A 19,630-nucleotide genomic window follows, 5' to 3' on the forward strand; every position below is an offset into this window, starting at 1 on the left:
TTCTCCCCCCAAATTCCTTAAAGACAGTTTATTTCTGGGAATATAATCTCTGATAATAAGCGTGGCCAGTTCTCATGAGAGTTGCCAGTTCTCATTTAATTCAGGATGCGCTAAGGAGGAGAACTGCTTTTTTTCCCCCCTTAGAAACTTCAAGAGGGGCATAAAGTTTACTGTACAGAAAAGTACAGTAAAAGTACAGTACAAACTTGGATAAAGTTTACTGTACAGAAATCATGACTTAGGTTTGATATGTTTGAGAATTCCCTTACCTTTTTTCCTTAAAAAAATACGGAGGGAGGAGGGGAGAGCCTACCCAGAGAACTGTACCACTTTGCTATGTGTGGACTGGTGCTGAAGAGTCTCAAAAATGGTGGTTGTGCTTTCACTGGAATGCACTTAAATGGCACTGTGAGTTGTAAGGGTTTCTGATAACCACAGCAGAAATATATTAGTGGCTTCACAAAAAAGCTGAGTGCATTTAAAATCTCTGCCCACCAAGTGGGAGAAGCTTGCTCTTTCCCATCCCTACCTGTTTACAGCTGTAAACTGTTAATGACTATATGCCTGTGAAATGTCTGTGTCTGTGTACATGCACATATTCATGCTTTTACCTAAATAATGCTCTTATATGAGCCAGAGGCCATTACATCCTGAATTACATTACATTACGTTGCCTGGCAAGGTCAAGCTTTGTTGCCTGACCATGTGAGAGAATGAATGTGTGTATGTATAAATATATAGCATGGATTCACCAAGGGGAAATCCTGCTTGACTAACCTGATAGCCTTCTATGATGAAATGACCGGCTGGATAGACGAGGGGAGAGCGGTGGATGTCGTCTATCTCGACTTCACCAAGGCTTTTGACACCGTCCCTCACAATATCCTCCTGGGCAAGCTCCGGAAGTGTGGGATAGATGAGTGCACAGTGAGGTGGATTAGGAACTGGCTGGATGGCAGGGCCCAGAGAGTGGTGATCAGCGGTGCAGAGTCTAGTTGGAGGGCTGTAGCTAGCGGGGTCCCCCAGGGGTCAGTCCTTGGTCCAGTCCTGTTCGATTTATTCATCAATGACCTGGATGAAGGCACAGAGTGTTCCCTCAGCAAGTTTGCTGATGACACGAAACTGGGAGGAGTAGCTGATACCCCAGAGGGCTGCACTGCCATCCAGAGGGACCTGGACAGACTGGACAACTGGGCGGTGAAAAACCTCATGCAATTCAACAAGGCCAAGTGCAGGGTCCTGCACCTGGGGAGGAATAACCCCAGACACCAGTACAGGCTGGGGACTGACCTTCTGGAGAGCAGCTCTGCGGAGAAAGACCTGGGTGTCATGGTGGACAACAAGTTGACCATGAGGCAGCAGTGTGCCCTCGTGGCCAAAAAGACCAATGGGATCCTGGGGTGCATTAAGAAGAGCGTCTCCAGCAGGTCGAGGGAGGTGATCCTGCCCCTCTACTCAGCCCTAGTGAGGCCGCATCTAGAGTATTGTGTCCAGTTCTGGGCCCCACAGTATAAGAGGGATGTGGAGCTGCTGGAGAGAGTCCAGTGCAGGGCCACAAGGATGATCAGGGGCCTGGAACATCTGCCCTACGAGGAGAGGCTGAGGGAGCTGGGCCTGTTCAGCCTGGAGAAGAGAAGGCTGAGAGGGGATCTGATCAGTGTCTATAAATACCTCAAGGGAGGGAGTGCAGAGAATGGTGCTGGTCTCTTTTCAGTGGTGGCCACTGATAGGACTAGAGGAAATGGCCGGAAACTGAAACACCAAAAGTTCCACAGGAACTTAAGGAAAAATTTCTTAAGAGTGAGGGTGACAGAGCACTGGAACAGGCTGCCCAGAGAGGTTGTGGAGTCTCCTTCTCTGGAGATCTTCAAAACCTGCTTGGATGCAGTCCTGTGCCACGTGCTCTAGGTGACCCTGCATGTGCAGGGGGGTTGGACTAGATGATCTCTAGAGGTCCCTTCCAACCCTAAGCATTCTATGATTCTATGATTCTATATATTTATTTTAAGAACTTGTGAGATGAAGCGAAAATGTCTTCATTCTAACAAGGCTCTTCAGCCTGTTCCTCTGCCTTTCTGTGTGCATCAGCACAATAATCCTTAAAATTGCCCTCTATTATCTTGTGGCTATCTGGTTTAACTTTATAGGATGTCTAAAAGAAGATTGTTCTTTTATCCTTTAGATATTTAAAAATAAACATGTGTGTGTATATATATATGTATGTATATACACTTCAGGGCAAGTCTTGCAACAAAAATACAAGATCTCATGTCAAGATTCACTGCAGGAGAAAGACTGGTCAGTAGAGTTCCCAAAGTCCCCAGGGGATGGGCTTCAGTCATCTTTTGGGAATATGCCAGAAGATGTCAGGCTAGCAAGTGATCTGGTTATAAGACGGTTCAGGCTGATAGGAGGGTATTGCTTAGATCTTCCTCTCCCTACAGAGAAAGGGAGCAACAGCAGGCTTCAGAATGGAGGATTTTGTGCCATTTTTTTGAAGTGGACAAATAGCTGTTAGTGTTTGATGTTAGACTGCATACATGTGTAAAATCTAGGTGGCATATTTCCACACTATAATTCAGAGGGGCTTGTGCCTTCTCTTCCTTTGTTTGAGAGGATTCAGAATCAGCCCTGACAGCTTAACCTCATCATTTTCTGGAAGACAATTTTAAATTTTATTACAGTAAGAGATTGAAAAAGGAGGATCTGTGATTGATGGTATGAGATCCTGTACACAGTGACTCACAGAGGCCTATTATACTTGGAGATCCACAGTTTTAGGTAAGCCTGAATTTGTTAAGCCTGAAAAATGAATGCAGGAAGCACAGAAAGTCAATAGGGAAAAGTTTTGGTGAACGATTTAGCTCAAGTAGTGTGAATTGAGTAATGGGCTAATCATTAGTTCTCCAGAGTTCATATGTGTACCTTCCACTGCTTTCTGAGCATGAAGATAGACCCAGGTTCCTTGGCAATCCTGAAAATCCCAAGTTTCTCTCTAAAAAAGATCTGGGGTTTTACAGAGGGCTTCCTTACTCAAATGAATCTGAAAGGTAGACTGTATTCTGTTTAAGGTTCTGGTCTTAACCAATAGATTTACCTTAGAATAGGATAAGGTTTACTGTATCAAATAAATTAACAGTGAAACAATAAACTAAAAATTTTGGTGAAGTTTGGGGTGGAATCGATACAAGCCTCACAGTTATCGATGAAATTAATAAAACAAGTTGATGTTAAAGTGTTGTATTGGATAAGAGTTCAGGTTAATTGATTGGTTGACTTACATTTTTCGCAATATGCCGTTCTATATCATAGCTTCTAGGTACTGTCTTTCTAATGTTTCTTATCTTTTGTCACAACTTTAGTCTGGAAAAGCAGGGAGAAAAACAGATCAAACATCCTTAGCACAATTCTTGAAAGAATTATTGAAATCTCCTTATGCAGAGAGGAAGAGTTCATTTGCTTTAATGTTGCCTCAGTAAAGTCCTGATCGTAGGAGGTACTCGCTCAGTTGAATTCCTGGCTGCTATGAAGTCTGTGGTCCCCAAGTTAGCACGTGTATGTTTGTTCCCACCTTTACACTGTCTTGCTTGCCTTCTCTCTGCCTACTTTCTGTCATCTCTGAATATGCTCTCTCAGGAACTATGCCTCATTTTACTAAGCTTGAGGTACACCTTCCATTAAGCAGATGCAACCCTCATCTGGTTGAATTTTGTAGCTATAGCTCTTCTTAGGAGTGTCTCTCATAGCCAAATCAATATTTTGTCTTTAGAGGGTTTTTTTTTTCTTTTAATTGGCGCATATTTAATGTTATCCTACAATGTAGGTAGGTCTAGCTTCTGCATAATAATGAATCGGATACTTAATTGCTCAAACAATTCCCAGACAGCCGTCTCTCTTAAAACCACCTATGTTTACACGTTGAGCTCTTTCAATTGGTTATTTGTGAAAATTCTGCTATCTAGTATGATCCCGTCTAGTATGGCTTATTAGTGGTGCTGAAAATACTTAGTGATTTATCTTAGCTATTGTTTTTTTTTTTTTGTTCTTGACAGTACCCCGCTGTTCATCCATTATTATGAAATGGATCCATATCTATTAAAAGCTTGGTAGGAGGTGTTACTGTATTTCTTTGCACACCTAATTAATTCAAGCTTGGCTTACTGTTTCTGTAGGAGATGAAATCAATGCTCAAGGGTACCGTAGTTAAAACTTGCACTCTTAAATTTAAACTGATATTTTTGTGATATTGCATTAGCACTTGTGAGCTGGATGCCTTCCCCTCTTGGCTGGTGAAAGGTAGTAAGGATTTTCAGGAACTTCCGTGCCGTATTCTTTGTGGGATGATGGCAAGGTGTCATTCTCCTAGAGAAATGGACCCTGCCTCTGAGTTCTGATGGCAGAATATGTTCTCTCATGACATTTTTCTCTATCACATAACTTGCTGAGAGTGTGATTATCAGACAGACAGTTTTAAATTACAACCTGCATCATTAAGATCTTGTTTGAGCCCTTTTGTTTGGTTTGGTTTTAAATCTCAAGATGATGCAAAAGCTGGTGATTACAGAACAAGTGTCCATACCGATTTTCAGAGCTAAATTAGTTATTTAGCAGTGCTGAAACTCATGTAGCAAAAGCTTGACTAGGGTGTTTTCAGATGGCTTGTTTGCCTTGCCTTTTTTTTTTTTTTTTTTTAAATTTTTTTAATTTTTTTTTCCTCCCCTTAATCAATTGGTTGTCTAGCCCAAAGGCTGTCTTCTGCTAGATTCAGAATTTATTCCTTGTTAATCCATTTTTGGGCTTGGAGCTTGTTTACATATATCCCTGCTTGAAGGAAAACCTGTACTGAACTGAAAAAAAAAGATGCCCAATATTACCTGAGGGTGCACAAGATTTGGGTGGGATAAAAAGTCTCCAGTAAAAGGCATTTGCATAAAATAGCAATTGTGTAAAAACTCATGGCCTCACTAGCTAGTAAAATGGTTTCTATTTGTGAAAATTAAAGAAAGAGTGCATAAACTTTAAGTTTTGCTTGTCCTTTATCAAGTCCTTTGTGGGTCTTCAGTTTAAGCTGTTGAAGTGCGTTCTTCATGGAATTGTACCTCAAGCCTGTTTAAAAAGTTTCACCTTGTATGGAAGTCTGCAGCCCTCTTAGCAGTGAGAGTCTTGCAGAGAAAATGCTATTCATTGGTGCTCCCGGGTGAGGTAACCAGTGTGAAATGTTTTCTGAAACTGCTTTTCTCCCTTTTTTTTTTTCATTAAAAAGAAAATCGATATTTTGAAGGTCACTACATTTCCTAACCTTTTTCACAAGGATATTTTAGGGGAACAAGGGATTGATTGAAGACAGTATTTTTTGAGATGAACATTTCTTTTTTTCTAAAGCATCTTATCCTTCAAAATGTGACCTCTTTAATCTGTTTTGGGGTACCATGCTTTATTAAAAAATATCATTTGTATTAATTTTATACTGTGCCTGAACTTGGAATAAGTGCAATTAAGGAATTTGAATAAAGACAGACCTCTGGCCAAATTCTGCATTCGTATTGTTTTATTGTATCAATAGGTTCCTGGCGATTCACTTAAGCAAGATTTAGCTTTAAGTGACAGCAAGACTGTCCCTGAAAATCAGTTTTGTTCTGCTGGTATTTTTATTGTGTGGCTGTATGCAGATTGACTCTTGAGTTTTAAAAATACTGCATAGCTATCTATGGTGAGATACACTTTCTTGCTAACACTTTTATCTTTACTAGCTTTAACAGGAAGCTCCATAAAAATATTCTTTGTGCTGTAGATTGAGAAGTGTAGAATAAACAGTTAAATGACTCTAGTACTTGCTTCATGGCTAATTCATGCTATGATGGTGCATCTTAGTTTTTTTTTTTTTTTTTCTTAGAAAAGTTGGAAAAAGGTGCACAAGAAACCTTCTCCCTAAATCCTTCTCAGCCTGCCAACCATCTGAATAGCATTTGGGCTCAAGCAAAAAGGAACAAATGGATAAAAGCTTTTTTTTTTTTTTTCTAATTGAAAAGTGGAAAAGATGGGACTCCTTCAATCTACTTAACCATTGGGCTCCCCAATGCAAAGTCTAATTAATGGCACTGACCCTAGCTCTTGAGGGGACCAACCCTCCTCAGCTGCAGAGGAGGAGTAAGAGAAGAGAGTGGGGATTCGAGAAAAATAAAGGTAGTTTGGGTGATACCTCCTGAAGGTTTTGAGTGAGGTGCAGTATTCTTGCACAAATGAAATCCAAGCAGGTTATTGGAATAAATGATGAAAGTTTTAAATGGCTATAGCTGATGGAAGTGAGTCAGCAGCTACTTATTTACACCTTAGTTACACCTAGAGCTTCGTGATTCCAGAGGGGATGTATTATTGGTGTGGAGATCATAGGAAAGCTGTGTGGTGGTTTTTCGGAAGGAGTATTAGCTGGTTTATGGTTGTGATGAGGAAAATGGGACTTCCATGGGTTCTCTTTCTTCTGGCAATCTCTTTCCTTTATTTGAAACTTGATTGTTAGGGAGGTAGGTATTTGGTGTCTAAAAAATCTTATCAAATATAAAAATGGAAAATGGCAGGAATTTACTCTTCATATTAGTTCACCAACAGAAATTGCTTACTGTTGAAGAACAAGCAGAGCTTCAGGTCATTTCCTGTTTCCCCCTACCCACACATTGACGAAACCTTTTGTTGAAGAAATTATTCTTCCTATCCTAAAGAAATATAAAAGTTGCTTGCTGAAATAGACTATTCATTTTTGTGGAAAAACTGGAAATACTAACCTTTGAATCAGTACTTTAAAAACACTCTAATAGTCCACATTTATCTCGAATCTTTCATACACTGAAGTCAAAGTGGAGGGGAATTTTATTGTTGCTTGCAGATGGGTAGTCTTGAAAGAAGAAATGGGGAAGTGCACAAAGCCATCTTATCAGATACTGTGCTCTAGTGAGCTGCTGTCCTTTTTCCACTGGACAAAAAATGACTTTAGAAGGGTTGCTGGTTTGGGTTATATGCTAGGAGTTAGTTCTCAGTGTCTTATTTCTGTGTGAAAGTGACAGTAGAGTGAATTCCCTGCATGACGCATAAATGTTTCTCGGATATACAAGGGATTATAATTGCGATGACCACTTTTGCCATTTTATGTTACACTGAAGAAAAATAAAATGGTAAATAGTAAAATTCATTTCGAAGTTAATGCCTTGTCACTGCACTGTAAGTTTTCATGAGTAACTCAGAAAATGTTATGGACCTTTGCTATCCTTTGAACATTCCTTTTCTATTTTTTTTCTTCTCTTAACAAATCCATCGCTTCATGTTCACCAAGTCTTGATCTCTGTTTATTCTGCTATATTATCTCTGGGATTTTAAGGCCTAAATATAAGATGCTTTAAATGAGGGATCAGCCTCCTGGAAGGAAATGTTTGCTCATCTAGGATCAAGGCTGAAGCTCTTTGTGATGTAGTAATTAATAGTGCTAATAGTTGTCATGCTGCGGATGATAGCTATGATCTATTTATCAAAAAATAAGGAATAAACCCATCTATTTTATGGCACATCTGGGAGGCTTTGCTGAATGTGTACCCAGCTGTAGTAGCAAGCTGTCCTTGTGGAAGATTTCTGTCTAGTGATATCTGAAGAGTAGAAGCAAACAGACATATTTTTAATATGAGCTAGTGGCATGAAGTAGGGTAGCAGGCTGCTTCTGTGGACTCTCTGAGGCTCTTTGTTTTTGTACTCTTTTTTCTTCTCCCTAGCCACAAGTCTCAGAGAGTCACAAAGCTCTCTCTTGGAGCTCCAAAGGCAAATTTCATATTCCAACTCCAGTGGTTCTTGATAGGTAGTCTGGAAATCCACCAAGTGTAGCAAATTCTTTCGGTTTCTTAGATTTCCACTGTTTTGTTAAAAGGTACTTAAGTGGAAAGGTTGTGTGGTGTGGGTTTTTTGTTGTTGTTTGTTAACAACACACTGTTAACACCTAAAGAAGACTTTCAGGTCTGGGGAAAGGAGATAGAGAACAGCCCTTTTCCTTGTTTGTAGGTAACTGAATCATAACTACTGAAGTCAGAAAATGAGCTAAAAATTCACGTGCGTGTTTTTTGTTTTTTTCCCCGCTGCAGTATACATGAAACTCAGGATCTGAACCTGATATGACTGACCCGGATGTCCTCACCGAAGTCCCAGCAGCTCTCAAACGCCTTGCCAAATATGTGGTTCGTGGTTTTTATGGCATTGAGCATGCATTGGCTCTGGACATTCTCATCCGGAACCCGTGCGTGAAGGAAGAGGACATGCTGGAGCTGCTCAAGTTTGACAGGAAGCAGCTGCGGGCAGTCCTCAACACGCTCAAGGGTGACAAGTTCATCAAATGCAGAATGAGGGTAGAGACAGCTCCAGATGGCAAAACCACCCGTCATAACTACTACTTCATCAACTACCGCCTTCTGGTGAACGTGGTGAAGTACAAGCTGGACCACATGAGAAGGAGGATTGAGACCGATGAACGAGACTCCACCAATCGCGCCTCTTTTAAATGCCCCATTTGCTTCAGCACTTTCACAGACTTGGAGGCCAATCAGCTGTTTGACCCCAGAACAGGTAGGTGCCCAGGTAGCAAAGTGCTTTTGCTGTCTCCTTTGCCCTGTACATGCTGGAATTGCAAGAAATGCAGTCTTACTGAGCACGGCTACTTCTCAGGAGTCCTGTGGGAGCTAGGGGGCACTATGTTTCTGCAGGTGCCAAATGTTTGAGCAAAATACAGAGGAAAAAAAACCAAAAACAACCAAACAGGTATGTCAGATCATTGTCGTGACCCAATAAACAGCAATTGCCTTTTACTACCCCCCTGGTAGTTGAGTTTTGGCGCGGTAGTTCTTGTATATTCTGTACAGGCAGTTAGTGATTTTGGTAAAATGCAAATAGAAATGCTTGAGTAGCAGATACTAGAGAAATGGAGGTCTGTTATAACATTCAGATTGTTATAACAATCTGGCAGAATAAAGCAGTCTGTCGTTCTTGTCAGCTGATGGCTTTCCAATATAACCTGATCTTGCCTGTAAAATTTTGTGACTTATTGGTAGCTTGCAGAAAGAACATATATATAGTTGACTGTTGTATGCAGACAATATTTAGTTTAAACATGGACATGCAAGGAGTGAGTTGTTACTGTTTAACTGCCTTTTACCTATTTCATTATACTGCACAACCTTGTTTTCCCAGTGTGCAGCACGCTCATGAAAGAGATTCATCTTTTCATGTTGAGGAATAAGCAAGTTTGTTTTCTCTGTGTGTGATTTGTTTTTTTTTTTTTTTTTTTTTTTTTTTTTTTTTTACTTTTCCACCAAGTATGTCCCTCAGTGGAGGTGTATATGTGCCCCATGCATATGAAACCACAGTCTTCAGGGTGGCAGTCAGCTGGAGCAGTACAAATACTTTGCATCTTCTCTGCTGAGTAGAAAAAAATACAGAGCAGCCATAAAGTTCCCTCAACTTCCCCTGAATGGGCAAAGCAATGAGATGTGAACCAGCGAGCTCCTACTCTTCTATGTTAGCTTGGGGTTATTTGGGATGGGAAGATGGGAGTTGGGTGCCAGAGACCTCATTCTGAATTAGTTTTTCTTTTCTTTTGTGTTTTTTTCATTTTGCCATTTGGAGGTGGATGAGTGGAAGAGCAAAAGTCACAGAGAGAGTTCCCAGAAATATTGGTGTGGTGCTTTATGTCCGTTATCATAGTGAGAAGTAATATAAATTCATTGTATAGAGGGTTTGAAGCCTTTACTCTAGAGTTGCAGCAAATGTCTGATCTGTTTTGGGGAAGGAAACATTCCCACTTCCAAAGATCAAGAGCTGTGCAACTCCTGTTACCTGAACTGTCCTAAAAGGGTATTTGGTGCCTTTTTGGTGCTTAGAGAAAAGCGATCCACCAAGTCAGATATCCCTTATTACTGTAATTTGGTGCAGCTCTCTGAGTAGAAGTTGTTGCCTCATGGAGCACCCAAACCAGCAGAGTCAGCGTGGATTTTCTGTACTCAAGATCGCACTACACACATCTTTCCAGCAGCATTTACAGTCAAAGGTGTCAGCCCCAAGGAACTGTGTCAATGCTGTTGGCTTAAAAAAGGAAGGGATAGAGCCTGTGCAGAGCACAGAAATGCGTGGGCATGTGAAACAGCCATCCTGTGTAGTTGAGAGCGCAAGACACTCCTCATGAGCACCTGTAACACCTCCATGGACAGGCTTGTCCAAGCCCGTGTTGGCACTGAGTTACAAGCACAAAGAACTGACACTTGGGAAGAGGTGCAGAAGACAGTAATGCTGTGAATTAGCTTTAGTCCCATCAACCAGTGTCTGTAGCATAGATGCTGTCTTGCTACCTTCGCGTTGCAAAGTGAAGGTGGACACTTTTTTTTTTTTTTTACTGAATTTTTGCAGTTAGACTGTTAGAAGGATCAGATGCTGTTTTCTCAGCAGTTGTCAGTAGCTTTCTGTCTGTATTGGAACAAATAACCAGTTTAAGTTTTAGTTAACGTCAGTAAGAACTTACCTGCCTAGAATTTATGTAGCCCCCGTTTCTCCTTGTGTAACTTTTGGGTTGATAGCAACTTCATTCAGACAGTGCATGATGATGATGTTGATTTTCAGGGTTTTTAACATTGAATACCAGTTTGGATAGGGGTCTTGCTGTTTAAGAGGTCATAGTAACCCCTCAAGTACAATGAGGTGTCTGCTTGTCCTTGCCACTCTGGGTAACTGGCTGTTTTTTTATGATGAAAATGGCTGCTTTATATTGAAGTGGGTTGCGTTGTCAAAATGGATTTTCTGCCCCTGTGAATTCTATATTAGTTGAGAGCTAAGATGTTTGAATCCCTCCCAGGGAAACTCATGGACAAGATGTCTAGGAAAACCAGATGTCTTTGGGCACCTGGAGGAGCCCTCCTTTTCCAAGGATGTCTGTTGCCCTTATCAGTGCTCTGCATAAAGCTCTCACTGAAACTCATGACAGTCCAGCCGCTGAAGGGTAGCTGAAAACCGTATGAATGTCAGGCATGATTGACCTGCGTTGTTCCTGGACTGCAGCCATGTTGATAAAATTCTGTGAATTAAAATAACCGCTGGGCTAAGTCCTCTAGCCCATGGAGTAGATAGAGCATGGAAAGCATTGTCTGCGCTAGGCTGCATGTAAATTGGAAATCTGTTGTGAAGACATCCTATTTTGTTAGCTGCTTCTTGGCTTCCTCTGTGTCCTTGTCTCATGGAGTCGGAGATAGTTAAAATTTCCTTGTTTCTTCTGTCGCTCCTTCCTCTTCACTAATTAAAATTCAAGAGCAATTTCTGACCAATTACAGAATGAAGGAAGGACTGGAAGGGAAGTTCCCCTTCCCTATCAGTAATGGTAAAGCAGTTTCCAACATCTCCCTGTGCCTATAATTAGTCTGTGGCCGTTTGTGAATTAAGAGTTTTTGTAAAGTCTGCCCTTGACTGGAGTTTGCCGAATTCTCTAATTGTTACACAGCATCTGGATCTGTCTCTTGACTTTAGCAGGTCTGCTTCATATAGGTGACAGGCTGTCAAGTGGAAGGTTTTTCAGCTCTCTCTTTTACTCTATTTATGAATAGTTTTGAAATTGAGGTGTTTATTTTTCACTAGGAGCCATTGTTACGGAAGTATTTGAAGGGTGGAAGTGTGTCTGCTGAGAGAAAATACTGAATTGTAAGATGGGCAGGTTTTCAGGATGCAAGAAAGACATGCTTTGGTTACTGTCCATCCAGTTTATTAAGAAGTGAATCTACTAACAAGTGAAAAATTGTGAAACTACAAAAGAAAAAAAACAGGCAAAAAGTGAAATTTTGATTACCTATGATCTGCCTTGAACAAAGGAAAAGCTGATTTATTCTATTGCCTGAACATAGTTGAGAGGCAGCATTCTTTTTTCCCTTGCAATAAGCCAATAAGCTTTTAAAATACCTTTTTTTCCCCTCCAGTCTGATTGTTTCTGCCTTTCATGTACCTATGCTAATTTTGTGCCTTGATGTTGGGAACTCCTTTTTTTTTTTTTTTTTTTTCTTGTCTGAAAACTTCTAGCCATATTCTTGTCCCTCTGTCTGTTGTTTTGCCTTCTTGGAATTCAAAGACTTGAAGTTTTGTTCTGCCATTCTGACTTGGAGAAATGGTGGTAAAAATTGGTGAACGTATTGAAAACTTTCTCTTGACTAAATTCTCTTCTTATTGCAATTCTGAGATGTAACGAGTGGCCTCTATACAGTAGGATTAGCCATTGCCCTAGAGGTCTGCAGTGGTAATTGAAGTTACCCCTATCTTTCAGGGCTTTTCCTGCACAAGAAGGTGAATATCCTAGAGCTTCTGTCCTTTCTGTGTATACAAGATGATCTCTCCATCAGTCAGCTAATTGCACTTTAAACCAATGTAAGTTTTTCTGCCTTTCGGAACCTACCACAGGTGTTTTTCTTTAAGATGAAAGTGGAAAACCTTGTTCTGGAGCTATGCATGTGCGTGGTTTATTGCAAATCTTGTGCGATCTCATAGTTTTAAAAATGATTTTATGATAATTTTTTCCCATCGCTTTTAATGCCATCAGACATCTCAATTTCCAACCCCCCTTGCCACACACAATTTATTATGTGGTCCAACTTTGAACAAGTGTGGTATTTTTTATGAATTTCAAGGACAGGAGTGATAGGATGTTAAAGGAACTCAGTCAGAGAAAGTGAACGTAAGAGGAACCTTGAATTTTGCTTCTTCCTCAACTCACAAAGGAATATTTTGAAAAGTGGAAAGAAATCTGCAGTGTGTTTGGAAGCGACCTTTAATCAGTGAGTGCCTTCCAGCTTTAAGCGCAACATGCCGAGGGCGTGAGTTTTGGACCTGTCTCTTGTAACTGAAGAGCTTTATCAGATCCCTGGATTTTGTACTTTCTGCTTAATGGCAGGTTTTACCACAGCCTCTCTGGAAGCAGTGCTCATCTTCTGCTTTTAAAGACAAGTACCTGGAGCACACTGTGCTCTTCTATTGCCACTGTTTGTTCTAGAAATTTGGAGCTAAGAAGACTTTCTTATTCCTGAGCCATCTTATATTGTATATTGCCATCTTATCTACTGGCAATGCCTTTCGTTGTGATTGCTGCAAACTGAACTGTTACCCTGAGCTGACAGTTGTTACCCAACTCTGTGAATGTTTTGAGATCTACAGAAGGAAAAAAATAATGCAGCACGAATCAAAAGCATTACTTTCAGTCTTATATTTCTGATGGGCTGGCTGAGAAAGGCCACGCTGATCTTCCCAGAAGGCCCTATTATAAACAGTTAAAATACTGATCATTACCTTTGATTTGTGTCATCACCTGCTGTGTGTCCAGTGCTCTGACACTTCACACTGTTTTTTCAGTTTTGCTACCGTGCTAGCAGTTGTTTGCTGTTGTGCTGAAGCCTCCAGCAGGTAGAAAGCTGCAGCCATCCCTTTAAATGCTCAAGGGTCACCTCCTGAGGCAGAGATGTGCAAGAGAGAATTTAATCGAATAGTGGTAAGAAAAGTCAAATGTTAAATTCACACTGTGAATACACTTGCTGAACTCTAGCTATTTCCAGGCTTTGGCTGACAACCGAACATCAGGGACACAGGGTTTTTAGGTGCTTCGTCTAGACATAGGATATTACTTCATTTGTCCCTTATGGAGACCTATGAGAGGTTTTTTTTTTTTTTTTTTTTCTGTCTGTGCTTTTAAGTGTAGAAACAACAGAAATGTAGCTTTTGGTGGCCAATTTCTGTGCTATAACTAAATTACTCAATACCATCATGTATATTGAATTTATTTTTAAGACGCTTGGAAAATAAGTATGCAGAAGTATGTTTCTTTTCACTTTCAAACCATGAGTTCTTTGGAGGGCAGAGGGAGTGACATGAGAAGCTACATTTCCTCACCTGGCAGAGGGTGCTGCCCTCTTTTTGCTCTTTATACAGATTTGGACTGATGGATTTGTTAAAGGTTACCAAATTGGGAATTATTTTCATGTGCTGTGTTCTGTAGCATGATTGATTGAGTCTGGTAAAGAAGGTCTTTCTCCCCTTCCTCATGATGTATCTTGTTTTCATACCCTAATCACATTTGTAAATCCAGTGTAGTCCTAGAGTTGTCAAATTCAAGGTCAGTTTGCAAGAAACTGTGACTAGAAAGTGCAAAGGAGAGAGAGTTTGAAGTGAAGGAGTGAGAGAAGTAGGATCTCACAATGAACTACCCTGACCAGAATTATTAACCTCAGTGGTCTGGGGTTTTTGTTTTCTGAAGGAATGAATTTTCTTCATTAAGTATTTTAAATACCAAACTGCATAAGGATATTTATCAGGATAGCAAGGAACTTGATGTTCCAAAGCTAATATAAAGAATGAGACTGTTTTTTCCATACCTGTCGCAAGGCAGCTTAATTGCATGAAGCAGCATCTATATAGCTGAGCTTCTCTGTGATTTGGGCCCTGTTATGGATTTTAGAAATGTGACCAGTCTTTGATTGTGCCTTGATGTTGTGTTTACTTCAGGAGCCAGTGTCTCTTCTAAGTGCTCAGCTTCTCACTTCATTCCCAATGAGTTATTCAGAGCACATCTGTCTTCCCTTGCTGTTCTAAATTTCCACTTCCTCAGGCTAATTCTGCACTAGCTTCCAATCTTCCTCCTCTGATTCAAATTACTTCTGAGCTTGTCCTATATATTTTGTAAATTCTTTTCTCATATTTTTCTTCTCCCTGTTCCCTTGCCTTTTTTTTTTTTTTGCAGCTCTTGCATCCATTTCTGATACATTGCTCTTTTCTGGTTTCTCACTTTCAGTTATTGAACACAAATCAAATAACTTGGGGCCATTTATTCCATGCTATATTCAAGCTATGTAGTCACTCCTATTTGTGACGGGTGGGTTGTGGTTTTCTTTTTTTTTTCTTTAATGCTGTTGATTTTTTGTCTCTAAAGTTCATGATTTGTATAACAGGCGTTTTGGATGACTCTGTCTATCAGGCACTGCCGTGTATGTGCTGTTTACTACCACTGAAATATAAAGGCTTTACCATGCAAAAGTGGGACCTAAAAGTCGGCTTGCAGATTGGCAAACAAGAACTTGCCGTGAAAAAGAAAAGAAAATGGAGCAATTCAGTTTCAGACAACTTGAGTTCTGTGAAGGTTATCTTCCTTTTTTCCTCTGTCTTTGTAGTAAGCTTTCCAAATGCGTGTAACGCATCACTGTGATTTTTTTTGTACTTTACAGGCATATTTTGTTTGTCTATGTTGCCACGTGGAGCTTTTGGCAAGCACCAGCAGAGAGAAACTGCCCATACTCTGCTCAGTTTTTCTCTGTTTCTATTCAAACTTCTGGCAAAAACTGCAAGAGTATTCCTGTCAGCTTTGCTCTGCTTCAGCTTGATAAGACCTGGAGCTACAGGGAAGAGAAATAAATACCAGAATTAATGCATGAGGGACGTGCATGTTGTCTGTGACTTGGATTCATTCACTTCAAATTGGGGATCCTTCTGAAAGATACGGTCTAGTCCAGCCACAAGTTACTGAACTTGATGAAGCAGTTGCTGAACGTTGTAGTAGAGCCTGTGTTGTGCAGAATGTGAGGCTGGAGGATGATAAGGGCTTCTTCTGAGGCAAAAATCAATGACTTCTGAGAGCGGTTGCCTACAGAGTGCTGGCTCGGCCACCTCTTGTAGTCTCAATTGACCTCTTGATATACCTTGTAGATTAAAAAGTGTGATAGATGCATGTCCTGACTTTGTGTTGATACTGTTTCTGTCTAGAGAGCTTTTACTGTGCAGGAAGTATTTGCCCTTCAAACAAAGAGTGTCACTTTGACACTTCGCTTTGTGAGTCCATTTAGATATCACTAAAAAGATCTCTGGTTTGCCGTGAGCATTGCTAAATCATTTCCTTTGGTCTCCTGAAAGCTGGACCTGCAGCATTCCTATCTCTTATCCATTAGCTTGCTGTTCTTTTGGAGCTGCGTGCCTGGTAACAAGTGCGTCATCCCTTTAGGCATGGATGGCTGTTTGTAAGTCAGACAAGGAGCACATCTAGAATCCAGTTGCTTGTGGTGGTGGTGCTTGTACTGGTGGATGCAATTTAAGTGACCCAGTTGGGTATTTTGACCTCATCTTCTTGGCTGAAGCTTAAAAAAGGTCTAATATCTTTAATTCCTAATGAACTTCCTCCAAATATTCCTTGCATCCATTACAACTTTCTCTGCTTATCCCTAGCAGAACAGGAGGGAAAACTTCATCGGGTCAGAGTAGCTGGGACATACAAGCTGAAGCAAAAAGAGCTGCTGCCAAGAAGAGGAAAGGATTCCTTTCTTCTTTTCATTCTTATACTGAATATAGATTCAGTCAAGTACCATTTCCTAGCCATCAATAATTTCACCTGTTTCATGCAGTCTTTTGTTTTGGAACTTTTAATTTATTCTTTCAAGAGGGTTTTAGGATGCTCAAAAATTCTGTTAGAGCACTTCTAATTCATTGGGCTAAAATTGGCCAGCATGCTGAGATGAGTGAGTAACTCATGGTGCTCCTCTAGGTAATATCAAGTGGTTCTGAGGGTGTTTTTTCTTTTTAAGATATGAAATTAAATTGCTTTCCTTCTCTAATTACAAACCTAAGTCAGCAGGAAGGAAAAGCTGTAGCATGAAACCAAGTTTAATGTAATTTCTGTGTAATACAAAGTTTGCCTTCGCATCTCATGAATTCTCTGGAGTTTGCTACTTAAACTATGCCAAGAGATAAATGCGTGCAGACATTCCTTGGTGTCAATTACAGGTTGCCATCAAGTTGCCATTTCCCAACCAAAGAAGTTACAGCACCGTTACACCCTCAGAGCACCATACATGCCTCATTCCCCACTGATCCCTGCTGTGGCCTCCTTGCAGAGCTTATTAGTTTGCATCTCACCCCATGCCTCCCTCTTCCTGATGGCCAACTTAGCCACTACGCTCTAGGGAAATGGGCTTCAAACTGCTCCTGGGCCCCTGGATTCTCTCTGTGTAGCTGCTCTTAAGCCTTGGCCTGGAAAAGCCAGTGTATTTTTATTTTTCAGTTAAATATTAGAGTAATGAAGCATGGTATACCTGCTCCATAAGTGCCATTATCGGGTTGGAAACTAGAGGCTCCTGTGTGTCCACGCTGTACTGAAATACATCTTGCAGTGTGCAGGGTAGGCCAGGTGTGATGCTGAGGCCTTATTTTGTGTTCTGTGGTGGGTGGTGAGATGTAACAGTCATATTTAATTTGTAGTGGTCAAAAATCATAATTCATAGTGGAGTAAGTGGAAATACAATAGGCATCTGTATGAGACCTTAATCAGTCTGTAGGTAAGTCTTTTAACACTGGAAATTGGGCAGTATGTGGGGCTTTGCCATGAAATGCACTGTTTTGTAGCTTCGATCAGTTCTATTTCAACTATTTGTAAAATCTAGAGGCTAAAGTGGAAAGGCAAAGTTGTTATGGCCACCTAGTTTTTCTTCAATGGGAGATATTTTACTTGAGGGTTTCTTGAGATTTGTACCTGTCAGCTGTGCCAGCGTTGTCTTTGGCTGTGTTGTAGAGGGGTGTATAGCAGAAAACCCTTGCCTCTCTGCGAGCTTGTTAGGAAGACTTCTTTAGGGAGCTCTGAACGAGATGTGGTTTCTACAACTGTGGATGTAGAAGTAGTCTTGAAAACATTGCTAAGCTGGATTTGGACTTTAGAAGACAATGATGTCCATGAAAGGCATTCAGAAGGGGTTGCTAAAGGTAGTGCCATGGCTTGAGGAGTTCTTGTTTTGAATGTTAGAGTCATGAAAAGAGCTTGCAATCTTTTGAGAAGGAAAAATAGATCTTCTTCAAATAGAAGTAGAAACTGTAACATCTACCTTCTGCTTCAAGTCTAGTTCTTCCTTGTTAAATGAGCGCCGTCTTCTCAGCAGGGCCTAATTTACAGTATTTCTAGTGAAGTACTTGTTTATCATAGTTTGTTCATTTCTTTTTCCAAGCCTGAGCTTGAAAATAACTGTATGAAAACTGGTTATGGTAGGAGAGCGAAATCGTGTACTCGAGAGCAATGGAAACTGGGGTGGGAAGAGCCTGGATAGGAGTCCTTGTCTTGCTAGTGTGGTAAAGAGTTTTCAGTTTTCTTGGGCGTTTGCACCCAGACATGCACTCATACTTTTTTACTTTAAAGACATGGCTTCTTTTTCGCTGTGCGTGCTGAAAAGGTCAATGTGGCAAACTGGTTCATATTGTTTCTTATTCTCTGCTCAAGTTGTAGACATTTGAACATTGGGATTTGGGCTTGGGCAAATATCCTTTTCCACTAACCCATTACATCCTCAGAAAAATTAACAAATTTCCCTCTGGCAGTGTTCAAGCTGCTTTCTCTGTTATCATGTCAGTACAGACCTAATGGATGTTCCAGCTTAACTCTCATTCGTACAGCTGATATTTCATCTTAAGAACATGGGGTTTCTATAGTGATCTTATCACTTGTGCAGCAGGGGTTACAATGAGGCAATGAGAATGAACCTTTCTGCTCTTTGAGGGGGTGGTGCAAGCACAAGTCCTAGGCATCCCTTTCCTGGTCACAGCCTGTGAGGTGGTGGTGGTTGCTTGCTTGCTTGCAGTGCAGGGGGCCTTGAGCACTTCAGTAACTCTCCCAACTGAAATGCACCCCTGGTGTATGCCAGCGTTAGGCAGATAAAGCATTTGAAGTGTTTGAAGGGACAAAAATGTTCCACAAACAATACTACTCCTTCTGATTCTTGCTACTTGTCTTCTCTGAGGAGTAGCTGTGATTGAGAGTGTATGTAGGAATAGATTTCTTTTTTTCTTGAGTCCCCTTAAATAAATCCACAAATAAGGGGTGTGTGTGTGCTAATCACAGTGCAATTCTGAACGTGAGAAAATGACTGACTTTGAAAGTGTGATATTAGATTCATTAAGTCATGACTGTATTGACATATGATCATTGTCAAATAGTAACCATTCTAGTAATTCAGTATAGTCTTTATCACTGCCTTCAGGAGGATCTCCTACAACATGCAAGATTTTACTCTGAAGCATTTTATCCTGTTGCACAAAACATTTATCTTTCACTTTAGAATGTAATTATCCTTCTCTTCATTGTGCCCCAGGACTGTGGCCTGAACCAGAGGGAAAAAACAAGCTCTGGTGGGAGTCTCTGTGCTGACACTGTTATGCTCTCTGGCAGTGCCTGTTCAGTAACTTCTTTTCTCCTTTGCTATATTAGTTTACTGGTCTGTGTCCTTCCTCATTTTAATTGTCCTCCTCTTTTTCAATTAAAATGCTCTTCTCCTGTTTGTGCTCCTCAAAAAGGAACAGGGGAAGGCATTTTTTTATTTTTTAAATAACGTGGTAAGAAACGTGGTCTGAATGTTTACTCTCTTAAGGTCTCACCAATTAGCAGGAATAGTTAATATTTAAAGGAAGCAATTCTTGGTGCCGTGTTGGTATGCAGATAAAGGAATTAGTGATTGTGCTGTTAGAGAATCATTTTTTTCTTGTGTCATCTAGAGGTGCTTTCTGGCTTGAAAAATACAAGATTGAGGGCGGGGGGCGGGAAAGAAAACAGGAGATTAGGGGATTGCAA

General features: G+C 40.6%; 1 protein-coding gene across 1 annotated transcript in view; it reads left to right on the forward strand.

Moving 5' to 3' along the window:
• The first annotated feature begins 2,689 nt into the window (after positions 1–2,689).
• GTF2E1 (general transcription factor IIE subunit 1) overlaps positions 2,690–19,630 on the forward strand; it is a 44,078-nt gene continuing 27,137 nt past the window's right edge. The window contains exons 1-2 of the mRNA XM_010211524.2: positions 2,690–2,781; positions 8,118–8,595. Coding sequence (XP_010209826.1) covers positions 8,148–8,595 — 448 coding nt within the window. The 5' untranslated portion in view covers positions 2,690–2,781; positions 8,118–8,147. The remainder of the gene's footprint in view (positions 2,782–8,117; positions 8,596–19,630) is intronic.

The sequence above is a fragment of the Tinamus guttatus genome, unplaced genomic scaffold, assembly GCF_059628265.1.
Source record: "Tinamus guttatus ecotype Peru unplaced genomic scaffold, ASM5962826v1 Tinamus_guttatus_pri_ptg000646l, whole genome shotgun sequence".
Taxonomy (NCBI): Eukaryota; Metazoa; Chordata; class Aves; order Tinamiformes; family Tinamidae; genus Tinamus; species Tinamus guttatus.